This window comes from Dermacentor variabilis, chromosome 2 (assembly GCF_050947875.1).
Source record: "Dermacentor variabilis isolate Ectoservices chromosome 2, ASM5094787v1, whole genome shotgun sequence".
Lineage (NCBI taxonomy): Eukaryota > Metazoa > Arthropoda > Arachnida > Ixodida > Ixodidae > Dermacentor > Dermacentor variabilis.
Genome location: NC_134569.1, coordinates 104,062,717 through 104,075,711, shown reverse-complemented (window position 1 = coordinate 104,075,711; position 12,995 = coordinate 104,062,717). Strand labels below are relative to the sequence as shown.

Below are 12,995 nucleotides of genomic sequence, written 5' to 3'. Positions count from 1 at the left end.
TCTTCTTCTGGACTTGCATGGAAAAAAAATTTACCGTAATTTTTCTAGGGTGACCATAAAGTGAGAAAAAGATATTTTGAGTTGGTGTATATGTGCTCTTCATTCATGAAAAAAGAGGAAATTCATGAAAAGAGGAATTCATAAAAAAGGAAATAAACTTATAAGAATTACAAAATTTGATGCATTGTTATACATATAAGGCTTAGAAAATGCACAAATGAGAATATTTCGCAAGTGTCAAATGTTCCTGCTCTTACACTAATATTTATGTCCATAGCGTGATTGAACTGCGTAGATGAGTGCACTCAGGAAAACTCTGGTTGTGTGCCCATCAAAAAAGCAAAACGTGTGACAAACTTCCGCTAATCGTCATCTTATCGCTAACCAGAGGCAATTGGTTCTTGCGAGTGTCCAAAAAGATAAAAGAAAAGCAACAGAAACGCATGCTTGGCGGCATCCTTTCTATGCGCACCCCTGTGAGCACTAAACGAGTGAGAGAGACGCGGTCGCCCTTTGAGTGATTAATAACGAGATAGCCATCAGTTTTGCAAGCGCGTGAAGCCGAAACAGCCCGCGGAAGCAAACCCAAACCGTCGCCTGCCTGCTCGTGCGCCAATGCGCGAGCGGTAGTATATAGACACTCGGGAGCAAACTACCTTTAAAACAAACCATGCAACGTAAACCGAGGGAGGTGCACAAAAAAAATTACCTTTCTTTCTACATAGTAGCAGCACATGACAGAAAAGAAAAAGTTCGGAAATTGGCGCGCTTTTTAAGCATACAGACGGTGCCGTAAATATACGGCAGCAGCCAATTTTAAACTTGTTTGCGGCACCGTATATTTACGTCATTGACCCTTAAAGGGTTAAAACTGTCATAATCCAGTATGTGAGAGAGAGAGAGAGACAACTTCATGTAGTCGCCTGCAGAACGACACCATGACTAAATGGTGCCGTGACGCGGGCCCTGACGTCTTCTCAGCGGGTGGTCTCTACTCAACTCCAGCGCGTGTTACTCCCGCGGTCGGTCGCCCTGAGGGGCAACGTTCCGTCGGTTTCGCTCGGCCTTTGTCTTTCAAGAGCCGCCGAGACCTGCTGGACGGCCCAGGTTTGACTTTCGTGGTCGTAGCATTCCGCTGCAGCCGCGAGTCGCGGCGGAATCGCTGTACTTGTCGAAGCCTCATTGGGGAACTTGGTGCAATCCCACAGGATGTGCGTCAGGGTGGCCCTCTCCCGCTGGCACAGGCGGCACACATCACTCACATATAATTTAGGGTATAAATGAGTCATTAACACTGGGGTGTGTAAAGAACCAGTTTGCAATTGTCTGAACAGCACCGCCTCCGCTCGGCTCAGCCCCGGGTGCGGGGGTGGGAAAGTCCTTCGAGCCAGGTGGTGGAACTGTGTAAGTTCGTTGAACGTCTTCATGCGGTCCTTGGCACTGCACCACGTTGGACGGTCGGTTGCAGCGGCGCGGTTGGTTAGCGCTCGCGCCACTGCGTGTGCCGTCTCGTTGTGGTTATCGTGCTTCTCGGACGCATTGTTGCCCGCGTGCGCCGGGAACCACTTGATTCTAACATACCGATTCTGTCGTTGCAGGTCAGCCGAGCGCAGAAAGCGCACAGCCTCACTACACACTTTGCCCTTTGCATAATTCCGCACTGCACTTCGCAAATCGCACAACACCGTCTGGCACCCGGGGTCGGCAATGGCCAGGGCAATGGCCACGTCCTCCGCCTGACACGCCTCGCGGACCCGTAAGCTCGCCGCTGCCCTCGTCGTGCCGGACGACGCCTCGATGACGGTAGCTACGAACGCCACGCAGTCTCCCTGGTATTCTGCCGCATCCACGAACCTTGCGTGCTCATCCTTGGCGTGAAAGTCGATGAGGGCCTTGGCCCTCGCCGCTCTTCTCTCCTTGTTATACTCCGGGTTCATGTTTCTCGGGACGAGGTCCACCCGAATCCAGCGCCGGGTTCTGTCCGGGACAGAAACGTCGCTACTCGCCGCTTTCGCTCTGGGCGTGACACCCAAGTATTGAAGTATGCGCCTACCGGCTTCGGTCATAGAGAGCCGCTCCAGCTGGGCGGTCCGTTGCGCTTCCGCAATTTCGTCGAGGGTATTGTGTACCCCCCGGCTCAGGAGCTTGTTGGTGTTCGTGCACTCGAATAGTCCGAGCGCCGCCTTGTAAGCTCGGCATATCAGGGCGTTGATTTTATTCCTTTCACATTGCATCCAGTTGTGGAAGGCTGCAACGTAGGTGACGTGGCTGATTACGAAGGAGTGCACAAGTAATAATAATAATAATATAATATGTCTACCTCTAATATTTACAGTATGTAAATATTAGAGGTGGACAATCAAATATCGACTTTTTCAAATACGAGCCGAATATATATAGTAAGTATCGAATATCAAATAGATAAACATAGACGCACATATTTACAGCATGAATATTTGTTTCAGTATAATTGGGAACACGCTTGCACTGAATAGACAGTCAACTATCATGCACATTTAAAATTGTTTTAAACACAAGATCACAACAGTCGTAAAAAAAACTACACAAATAGCCGCTTGACACCTTTAAGCCTGATGGCAAACAAGTTTTCCAAGAATGACAGGCATCTGAAACTGACCAACTTTTCAAAAACCCATAATAAATAGTTGTTGAGGGAATATCAGAAGTTATGGAAGAGGAAGATAAAACACTAAGGAGGTATTTGCGTGCCCTAGAAAAAATACAGAGCCGTTTACAAGAAGAAACATCACTGGTTGTAACGTAAGAGATAAAACTCTTACATGACTAGGCTACAAGAAAGACTATTTGGTAGGCCGTAAGCACAATATAGCCGATTGTCAAGTTTTGGACGAAAAGAAGGGGAACTGAGGAGCCTGGCTTTGTAAGAACGCTCACACGTATTCGTTAGAACCGTATGAAAACAACGGATAGTGAAGAAACAGAAAGCATAGAATAAATTATTTGTAGTTTCTAATTGAAGTGTAAAAATGAGAATCTAATGGGAAATGGAGGAAAACTCAACTGGCTGATGGTGAAAGCCAAATCCACAACCTCTGCATTACGCACGCATTGCACTACAAATTGTGCTACATTGACGACGGCAGTTCCCATGTCCATGCAGTCATTATTTATGTATGTACACAAGATCTAACCCAAGGAGTTTTAACCAGCGCAAAACTTCCACCGCAAAAAAAATTAAATTATAGGGTTTTATGTGCCAAGACCACGATCTCATTATGAAGCACGCCGTAGTGGAGGACTCCGGAAATTTGGACCACCTGGGGTTCTTTACCGTGCACCTAAATCTAAGTACACGGGTGTCCTCGCATTTTGCCCCCATTGAAATGTGACCCCCGCGGCCGGAATTCGATCCCGTGACCTCGTGCTTAGCAGCCCAACACTATAGCCACCAAGCAACCACGGCAGGTCCTGCAGAACCGAAAACAAAGCTTGTATTGCCGATCTAGTTTCTGCATTGCATCGAAAACCTTGTCGCTGTTTTACTTCTGATAATTATAATTTGTGATACTTTGTTCAGCAGGTGGAGAACAGTAACCCAATTTGAACAATCGGTTGTTGCGAAATATTTTGTTAAATTTGATATTCGAAAATACTAAATAGTTCATTTTCGAATACAAATAAAATATTACACACTGACTATTCATGTTCATAACTTCGATATTCGCCTATCCTATAGTAAATACATTACTAAAGCTAAAGCCCTCGATACTCTGTTCGTAAATTCACTGTTTTCCTTCAGCTGCACGAATATTAGAGCAACATTACATGCCTAGGTAGATTATTTACTTCACGCTAGCTTATATTAGATGTTTCAAAATACCTACATTCTTAAAATCCACTTCACAGTTATAGCGAGAGTTTTAGTGACTTTTTTTTTTTGTCTCACTTCAGTGGCATGCTTCCTACCCACCGTGGTTGTTTAGGGGCTATGGTGTTGGGCTGCTAAGCACGAGGTCGGGGATTGAATCCCGGCCACGGCGGCTGCATTTCGATGGAGGCGAAATGCGATAACACCCATGTACTTAGATTTAGGTGCACGTTAAAGAACCCCAGGTGGTCGAAATTTCCGGAGTCCCCCACTACAGCATGCCTCATAATAAAGAAAGTGGGTTTAGCACGTAAAACCACATAACTTAATTTTTTTTTAAGTGCCATGCTTCCTAAAATGTTGGAAACACTAGACTGTAATGGTTCAAAATGTACGATTGGAAACTTGGTCTGTCAATGACAAAGTATAAATTTCACTAAATTTCACTGACACATTTTTTAGCCTTTTTTATTGCAATGGCAATCGGGTAATCCGCAAAGAAGGCGAACTTTACAGTATACGTGCCACTTGGGCCCGCTCTGTGTGTGCGTTCTCCGCCCAGTCGTGAATGTGAACTTCTGTATAACCTCCAATGAATATTTTCTGACAAATCAATATGTCATTAGCACATTAAATAAAAGAATGTGTCATTGTTTATTGGTATGTGGCCTCTAAAGCGGCATCTACCTAACCTCCCTCCCACCCGGAAGGAGCCAGGTGGGAGGGAGGTTAGGTAGACGCCGCTAACTCAACCTCCTCTCCCCTTAGAAGGAGCCCTCCGTGTCAGGCTTTGTGGTAAAGCATACCACAAATGAACACGTATTGCAGAAATCAAAGGGGAAATTATATGTTGAGTAGCACAGCTGTTGTTGTTGGCGTAGGGCTATATGTATAGAGAGAGAAAGAGCGAGAGAGGTGTGACTTGCCCCCCCCCCCCACACACTTGAAATATAGTTGGTACGCCACAGGACAAGAAAGAAAAAAGGAATAACCGACGTGGTTGCTTAGTGGCTTTGGCATTACGCTGTTAAGCATGAGGTCGCAGGGTCAAATCCCCTGACGGCAGCAGCATTTCAATTGCGGCAAAATGCAAAAATGACTTTGTATTTGACGTAATAGTTCTGTGAAAACCTGCAGAGCTATTGTACTCACATTTAGGTGCACATTAAAGAACCGCAGGTGGTCGAAATTGATCTAGAACCACCCCAATACAGTGTGCCTCTTGATCAGATCATGGTTTTGGCATGTAAAATCCCAGAATTTAATTGTTTTTTTAAGGAGAAGAAAGAAGGAAACAACACATGGACTCCATCCCTCTTTCTTGTCCTGTCATCTGTGCTATTCACCATGCTATTCATAAATCAACTAGACCACTTGTGTACTCGACTAGTGAATTAGCCTAACAGCATTTGCTATGATTCTACTTTTTGAAAGAGCATTCTAAAGCCCAGCTTGCTTATCAATGAAGCAATGTTGCTGTCTCCCGGAAAAAAAAAAAAAAAAAAGATTTTGGCAGTTTTCATTGCGTCAGGGTCTTGTAAACAAGTCGTGCTATGGAACAGTGCTTTATGTGAATAGGCAACGTGTGTGAATCATGCTTGGGAAATATTTCTAATTTCAGAGACACCACGCGGTCCTGCAGAGTTATTGCCTTCAGCAAGGATGGGAAACTTTTTGCTTGGAGTAATGAGGAGAAGTATGTTTGTACTGGCCAACTGTTTTTGTAGCCTTATCGTTTCTTCATGGTCAATGATGGCGCATGTGTTTATGCAGAGTACAGGTTGTTGCTCTACCATCATTCGAAAAAGTGCTTGAAGTTCCCAAGCCAAAGACATTGTATGTGGAGTTCTCGCCTAAGGGAAGTATCTTGTGCACATGGGAGCAGTACACAGGTACGTGTCAATTCGTTACTTATGCTTGCAAGTATAGCCACAACTTCTAAATGCATCCTTGCATGAAGCTGTATAACTGCAGGGCACAGTGCAAGAAAAAAAAAAGAAGAAAAAGAAAAACAGTGCTCATGGCAGTGTGTATGTGCCTGTTGTTGCTTTGTGTTAGATATTATGCCAATGTCACACGTACACTTCTGGTCGCAAACAGGGCCAATCCGGATTAAGCTTGATCTGGATCCGTGTGCAGCTACACGGTCACTGTCAAGTCGTGATCTCAATTCAATGATTGTAAATCACGATAAAAAAATCACGATCACGATTGCAGGCTGACATCTGCACCCTCTAGCGCAGTATTCTAAATATGCTAAAAACAAAGGGAAGGCAGCTCAATAAAAAATGTTTAAGAACCTTTTTATCAGCAATAGTAAGTAGTAAAATTGAAATATTGTTCAAATTTAATCATATCTTGTAAATCTACATTTGTAAACAAGGCATAATGCCATTCTGAGAGTTGCAGATGATCAGAATACAATAATAACTCAACCTAAATTGTTGGACAGTGTAGCAGCCATCATTGTTGATCACAATCAAGAAATCCGATCCAGTTTAGCCCCGATTGTGATCAGAAGTGTAAGTTTGACACTGGTATTAGATATTTCTTTGCATTGAATTGAAAGTCATGGCTGATGAATATCTAGCATGTAGCATTGCCTTGCCAAATGACACGTTGCTTGTTATGTAACAGCATTACTTAGTTTGCAGTACCTTGCTGCAAGATGCATATTCTGGCTGTTTGGGAGGACCAGCTCAATTACAGCCTTGCTTGCTAGGGTAAACCCACCGGCACATAATTTATCAACATTATCATGCCATGCCGAACTATAAATTTTGAGCTGTATATGAGACCCCCATGACAGGATGTAACCCCGTTCAACTCACTTATAGGTTCTCAGAGCTCATATTTGAAGAGTTGATGTTTTCAAAAGTGTTTGTTTCTTGTTAAATCAATGAAAGCAACATAACATGTGCATATCTGAAAACACAGATTCTTTCACCAGTTTTGAACACATATTAAAGAATGAATTTTACTTCATTCTTTTCACTTAACATTTTGCTCCTTTTATTCTGCTGTGCGTTTCGTTTTGCCTACAGTTGTGCAATTGCAACATATAATTTAACTTAGTTTTAATGTAATTATTGAAACTTTGTTAGTTGAGTAAGTGAGCCTTGTTATTTTATCATTCTTTTTATGTCCATCTGTTCCAGTGATAAAGGTACAGAATTGCATTATGTGTTCAATGCAATTAAAGGAAAAAAATGTGCTGAACTCGAGCATACAGTGAAAATGTGTGGGTGTTAATGTGCAATTGGGGTGTTTGCTTACATGTGCATCTGATTTCATTGTTTTCCTTGGTATGCATAACCAATTCTGTGCTTCATGCAAGATCTTCACAGTGCCACTATTATGCCCATTGTGAATTAAAAGTTGTATCCTCCAGGCTCCAAGGACTCTCAAGAGCAGCCTAACATGTTTGTTTACGATATCAAGACCAAAAAGTGCCTTCGATCCTTTGTGCAGAAGAAACAAAGTTCATGGTAAGATGTTTTCAATGCTTTTGTTTTTATAATAGCATAAATTTGCAACGTGTTGTACCATTTGTTGGTGCTTTCATTTACCTGAAGCAAGCTTGAGGTTTGCTATAGAGGCATCTCTGATCTATATGGGTGTCATGTGGAGGTGCATTTTTGATCGCGATTGGCTCCCTTGCTCAAGCTGTAGAAGGAAGCCAATTGCTACCGAGAAATTTGATTGAATATGCATCATTTGGCACACATGTTACTCTTTGCAGCCCCCTTCTGAGTATAGCTGAAATTGCTTAGGTTTGTTGGCATTACACGTTCTGGATGCACAATGATTTGTCGGCCATATAGAGCCATAGAACAGTTATGCGATTCTTTCTTTTAGAATTGTGCCCCTTTTTCTACTTGCATATTCAAATTCTCATTTGTCAGGGTGGCTTTCTTGCAAAGTTAGTCGCTTCGTGCTTGAGTTTGCTCAAGTTCGCAGTGTGAAAGTTGAAGGGGTAAAAATATATATTTTTTTAATTTATAGCATCGTTCTAAATTTAACACGAGGCATTTCCGTAATTTGATAACCTTAAATTAAGAAGTAGCATGTTTGTGCAAACATGGTGCCAGTGCCATGATAACACTAAAACTATTACTTTTAATGTGTTTATTAGTTAATATTCATGTCGGTAACTAAATGAAAGTATTACTAACTAGCTTGAGTCCCTGTGGCATCTTTCAGGCAGCCCCAGTGGACTGATGATGAGAGCATTTGTGCACGGAGCATGAACAATGAGGTTCACATCTTTGAAAGCAACAATTTCGGTAAGTTGTAGAGACTCAGCCAATGACAAAGCCATTTGTTGGAGCAGGGCTTCCAGGCACGGCATTCACAATCACTCCAGTTTAGAAGGTTGCAAAATTACTGCAGAGAATCTTCCCTGTGCCTGTTTTCAGTGGTCATTTTTGTCATCCTGACAAATTTCTGCACTGTAATTGATGGCTATAAATTAAAGTTTTGTTGGCATTATAGTACAGTCTGATTGAACACTAACCGTTCTGCAGTTCCCACCGAGGTAGGTGAGCCAACATTGTGTTGAATTTTTTTACGAGAATGTAGCTTACTCATTAAAGCCAAGTGAGGTCCTAGCCATGTCTGTGAAAAGTTGTCCTGCCTTTTAAAACTTGATGTCACATACTCTTGCTGATGCTGCTGTTACGGTGCAAATGTTTGTAATCTGCAAATAGTTCTCATATTCTTCTCAAATATACTTATACTGATGACGACTGAATATTTATAGCTCTCAATCCTCTGTACTTCTTTTTATTGAGTCAATTGAATGGTCATGGAGCAATCTCTTTCTTTTATGGAACGACTGCATTTTTAATAAATCATCAATTTGTTGGCGCATGTCACCATAGAAACCTTCAGCCACAAGATCCATCTTCAGAAGCTTGCAGAATTTAGCCTGGCTCCTGGTGACAAGCCCCACCACATCGCATGCCATGTTCCTGGCACAAAGGTATGACTACATCCTGTGCCACTTTATTGTATACATGCACAGTCAGGGTTGGTATCAGCATCCCATTTTTCAATCAGTTTATTCAACTCTACAATTATATATATAAAAAAAGAAAGATGCTAAAAGGTAAAGCACCACCCAAGCAGTGTTCACAGAACTACAGTATGTTCTTAAGTATAAAGTCAACCTAAATATGCTTCACAGCTTAAAATGAAATGCCTAATTGTTGCCTTATATATATTAAAGTTCTAGATTGAAAGATAAGGCAAATGCATTTCAGAGCCACATATTTTTTAAGTGGGAGCTCAATATTTGTCTGGTCTGAAATTTCACTGGTTACTGAAACCATACTGTTTCTTTTCACATAGAAGCAATACTACTTTAGTGGTGACTAAAATATTTTTTCGCCTTGACAACTTGTGTGTACGCTTGCTTCGTGTGCAAGTTCCCTATGTTTCTTTGGTCTAGCTTCTTGTTCACTTAGAAAAGGGTCCAAGTGCTAGTGCTAGCTATGTCATGTTTTTTTCTTTTTGTATGGTAAATCAATGCAATGCTTATGCACATGCTCGTGGATTGCAGTGAACTCAGACCCAGTCTGAACTTACAGGGCCAGCCGTCCTTTGTGAGGGCATTCAGGCATCCAAGCTATGACGGTCCAAATGCAGGCATTGCAAACAAGAGTTTTTACAAGTCAGATAAGGTGGACTTCTTCTGGAACAAGAAAGGTTAGTGCACAAATGTCTTTGTTATTCTGTCATCAAACTCTTTACTTTTGCTTTTTTTTTTAGCTAATTTGTTTTTCTCAAGCACTTTCTTCAGTTGCACAACTGCCTTAGTGTGATGTTTATATCACACCCTGTAGTGGTTGATGTGAACCCAGTGTGTGCCAAAATAAACAAATTTTATAGTGCATGCTGTTTAATACATTGGTATGTCTGGGACTGCTTGGTCACTTGGCTGTGTAGTAGGTTTGGTAGCTAAGTTGTAAATAAATTTCATAAACTAAAATGAAGTCATGATGCTGAGTTCGTCTTGCCTGTCCATGGTATCTTCACAGGCTAAATGAAATCATGGCACTGTGCTTATTTGTAAAGGTTGTCTCCGCCGCATTTCGATGGGGGCGAAATGCGAAAACACCCGTGTACTTAGATTTAGGTGCACGTTAAAGAACCCCAGGTGGTCAAAATTTCCGGAGTCCTCCACTACGGCGTGCCTCATAATCAGAAAGTGGTTTTGGCACATAAAACCCCAATTATTATTATTATTATTAAAGGTTGTCCCACAGAATGGGCCCACTCAACAGGAATGCTTCATTTGCATGGTGGCAAGTAACATTGAGGTTTAGACATTTCCGAATAAAATGTTCAGTGTTTGTCTGTCCTGTTGTGGTTGGGCATTGTGGGCACATCTTGACTTGGTTAAGTTTTTTTAGTCACTGTTGAATTGCTCACCAATGTTGCTGAGTCTGCATGCTGCTTGAACATGTGCCTTCGGGCTTTTTCGTTCTGTTGCTTGCACTTTTTTAAATTCTGGCTGGTGTGCATTAGGATCTATGTCTTCCAATTGGTCTGTTTGTTGGTTATCTAGGCAGTTGAAGCTCAGCCATATCAGGGTCACCTGGCTAGCAATGGTAATGGCTGGGCTGACGTTAATATTTTGCATAGATACCAGTAAACCGCCTATACAACAAGCTGTGTGCTATCTCTCACAGTGGCCGAATTCTTGATTATGGCTTTCTGCCTTGGACATTCAGGGTTGCTTCCTCGTAGTTCCAACTCTTCTCACTTGTCATGTTCAGTTTCCTGATCTTCCATCTCGACGGTCTGTTATGCACCACTGGTATTTAGTTGCTATGAGGACTGCTTTCTTCTCGGGTCCTTGTGCAGACGCTAGGAAGGGTGAGGGGATACCTTCAGCCATCTTGTGATTCATCTCATTATCTGGCAGACTGGCTTGATGAAACAGTCACTGGCTTTGGACTTGTCTTCCTCGCTTTCACACTTGCACCATGATTGGCCACTGTGTATGAGTTTGTACACGAAATGTATAGTGCAACATGATAGCTTCTATTGGATCCAGTATGTATGCAATAGCGAAGTCTGTACCTGTGTGGTTCTGCGCTTCATCACTCAGCACCTGAAGGATCATCAATAAAAGTGTTTTTTTTTTTGTTGTTGACAGATTGCTATGTAAATGCACCATAAAAACACCAAATATAGTGAAGGTTCAGTAATAAGTCTATTGTTACTGTTTTATTTGTTAAAGACTAAATTGACCCAATGTAAAAGTATCTCTTCTTTCTTTTTCTTTTTTTTCACTTTTCGTTTTGTGTCATGCTGTATTTGTTAGGCTGAATGTTGTAGTTCTGGTGGTGCACTTAACTTGTCCGTGCTAGTTTTTATTATAATCGTTCTTCTAGCTGCAAAATGTGTTACATGTGTTTCTTGCTAGGCACTGGCCTGCTGCTGCTGACGAGCACTGATGTGGACAAGACAGGAGCTTCTTACTACGGTGACCAGGGGTTGCATTTCCTACGAACTAATGGAGACACGGCCATGGTGAAGCGAGGCAAGTGTTTATGTGTACGCACATTACTCTCCTTGCCTACGTGGTTGCCTTCACAATGTCTTAACCTTATACTCATTTAAGTCTTTGAGGGTCAAAGCTGTAAATATACAGTGCCGTGAACAAGTCCCAAATGGTTGATGCCATCTGTTTACGGTGCCGCCTGTATGTTTCAAAAACATGCCAATTTTTTAACTCTTTGCTGCCCAACAAGTGCTGCCACCCTGTGTTGACACAAGGAATACATTTATTTGCTCAGCAGGTTTGGATCCACTGCTTCATTACACTGGCATTTCAGCGACCATTCACGCATCCGCTCGTGCGAGGGTGTGCTGCAGTTAGTGTTGGTTTCATCTCGCAGGCTGTTTCCAGTCGTCGCACTCGCTAAAACTGATGTCCGTCTGGTTTATAACCTCTTAACGGGTCAACGCTAGATACTTGCTCTTCTGTTGTTCACAGGGGTGTGGTTATATCTGTTGCCAGACAGACGGTGGTACATACAGACAATGCCGCCGTATACAAATGATGCTGCCATGCCTGCATTTCTTTTCTCGAGATTCTGCTCACAAAGACTGATCGCCCTTAATTGGTGACAGAACGGAGGGTTACTGCAAGTTTCTGACTCATTTCGTTTGTCTGAAAGATGCACAATCATAGAGGTTTCTTGCCTACACTTGCATACACGGTTCGATTACGCTATTACAATTACGATTACATTTGCTCCACTGCAAGTGAGTCAAGCGGCGATTCCTCCGAGGTGGACAACTACCCAAGTGCCAAATCAGAATATACATCTATTTCAGTGTATCTACCTTATTATTCTTAATGTAAGTATTTATGGAAGCCCATCTGTATTCATAAATAAGTAATGCACACTAACCTACGGAAAATACTTTTTTTTCACTTTATGGTAACTAGAAAAAAATTGCAGTCAATTTTTTTCAATATAGGTCAGTCTGAAGATTTTAAATCTGCAGTAAAAAAATTTTACACTGTGGGGTCGCGTTGGGCGAAATAAATTAACCCTCAAAGTGTTAAAAACCCTTAGTGTTCCCACTGAAACATCAGACAAAAACAATCCAGGAGAATTTTAAATACTTTAAAATTTTATGCAAGATAACATGTGAAAGGAATAACTTGGCTTTTAGGCTTTTTGAGTTTTGATAACTTTATTTGACAGCTAATCATCAGTCCGGAAGAATGAAGTGTATTATGTCCAGAGAGGCAAACCATTTAAATAGCCAAGCCTCATTGTAACAAAGTCATACCTGATATGTAAATGCCTTCACCATATCTAATATCAAGATAAGCATATGTTCATTACATGCTGATATTTGCAAGAAACATTTTGGATTTACTTCGTTATGCCCTATCGAACATTATTCTAATGTTCAATATAGCAAGGCTTGTCTGTATTTCTCTGCTTTCTTAATACTTATGTGCAGTACCTGCTCATAAGCTTTGGTTTTTCTTGCAAAACGATGTGCCAGCACGAAATCTCCAAACGTGGTAGCGCATCTGCAGAAACTAGACTGCATAGAAACCGAACATTGCGTTCTTGTTGGAGGATCACATTTGGAGGTGTCACGACTGATA

At 41.9% G+C, this 12,995-nt stretch overlaps 1 protein-coding gene across 2 annotated transcripts in view; it reads left to right on the top strand.

The window, feature by feature from the left end:
* eIF2A (eukaryotic translation initiation factor 2A) overlaps positions 1-12,995 on the top strand; it is a 44,271-nt gene that overhangs the window by 4,649 nt on the left and 26,627 nt on the right. Inside the window, exons 3-9 of one of the 2 annotated variants that reach the window (XM_075681563.1) lie at positions 5,472-5,546; positions 5,624-5,742; positions 7,242-7,338; positions 8,054-8,136; positions 8,734-8,834; positions 9,442-9,559; positions 11,286-11,408. In XM_075681563.1, coding sequence (XP_075537678.1) covers positions 5,472-5,546; positions 5,624-5,742; positions 7,242-7,338; positions 8,054-8,136; positions 8,734-8,834; positions 9,442-9,559; positions 11,286-11,408 — 716 coding nt within the window. The remainder of the gene's footprint in view (positions 1-5,471; positions 5,547-5,623; positions 5,743-7,241; positions 7,339-8,053; positions 8,137-8,733; positions 8,835-9,441; positions 9,560-11,285; positions 11,409-12,995) is intronic. The other variant, XM_075681562.1, reaches the window with a different exon arrangement.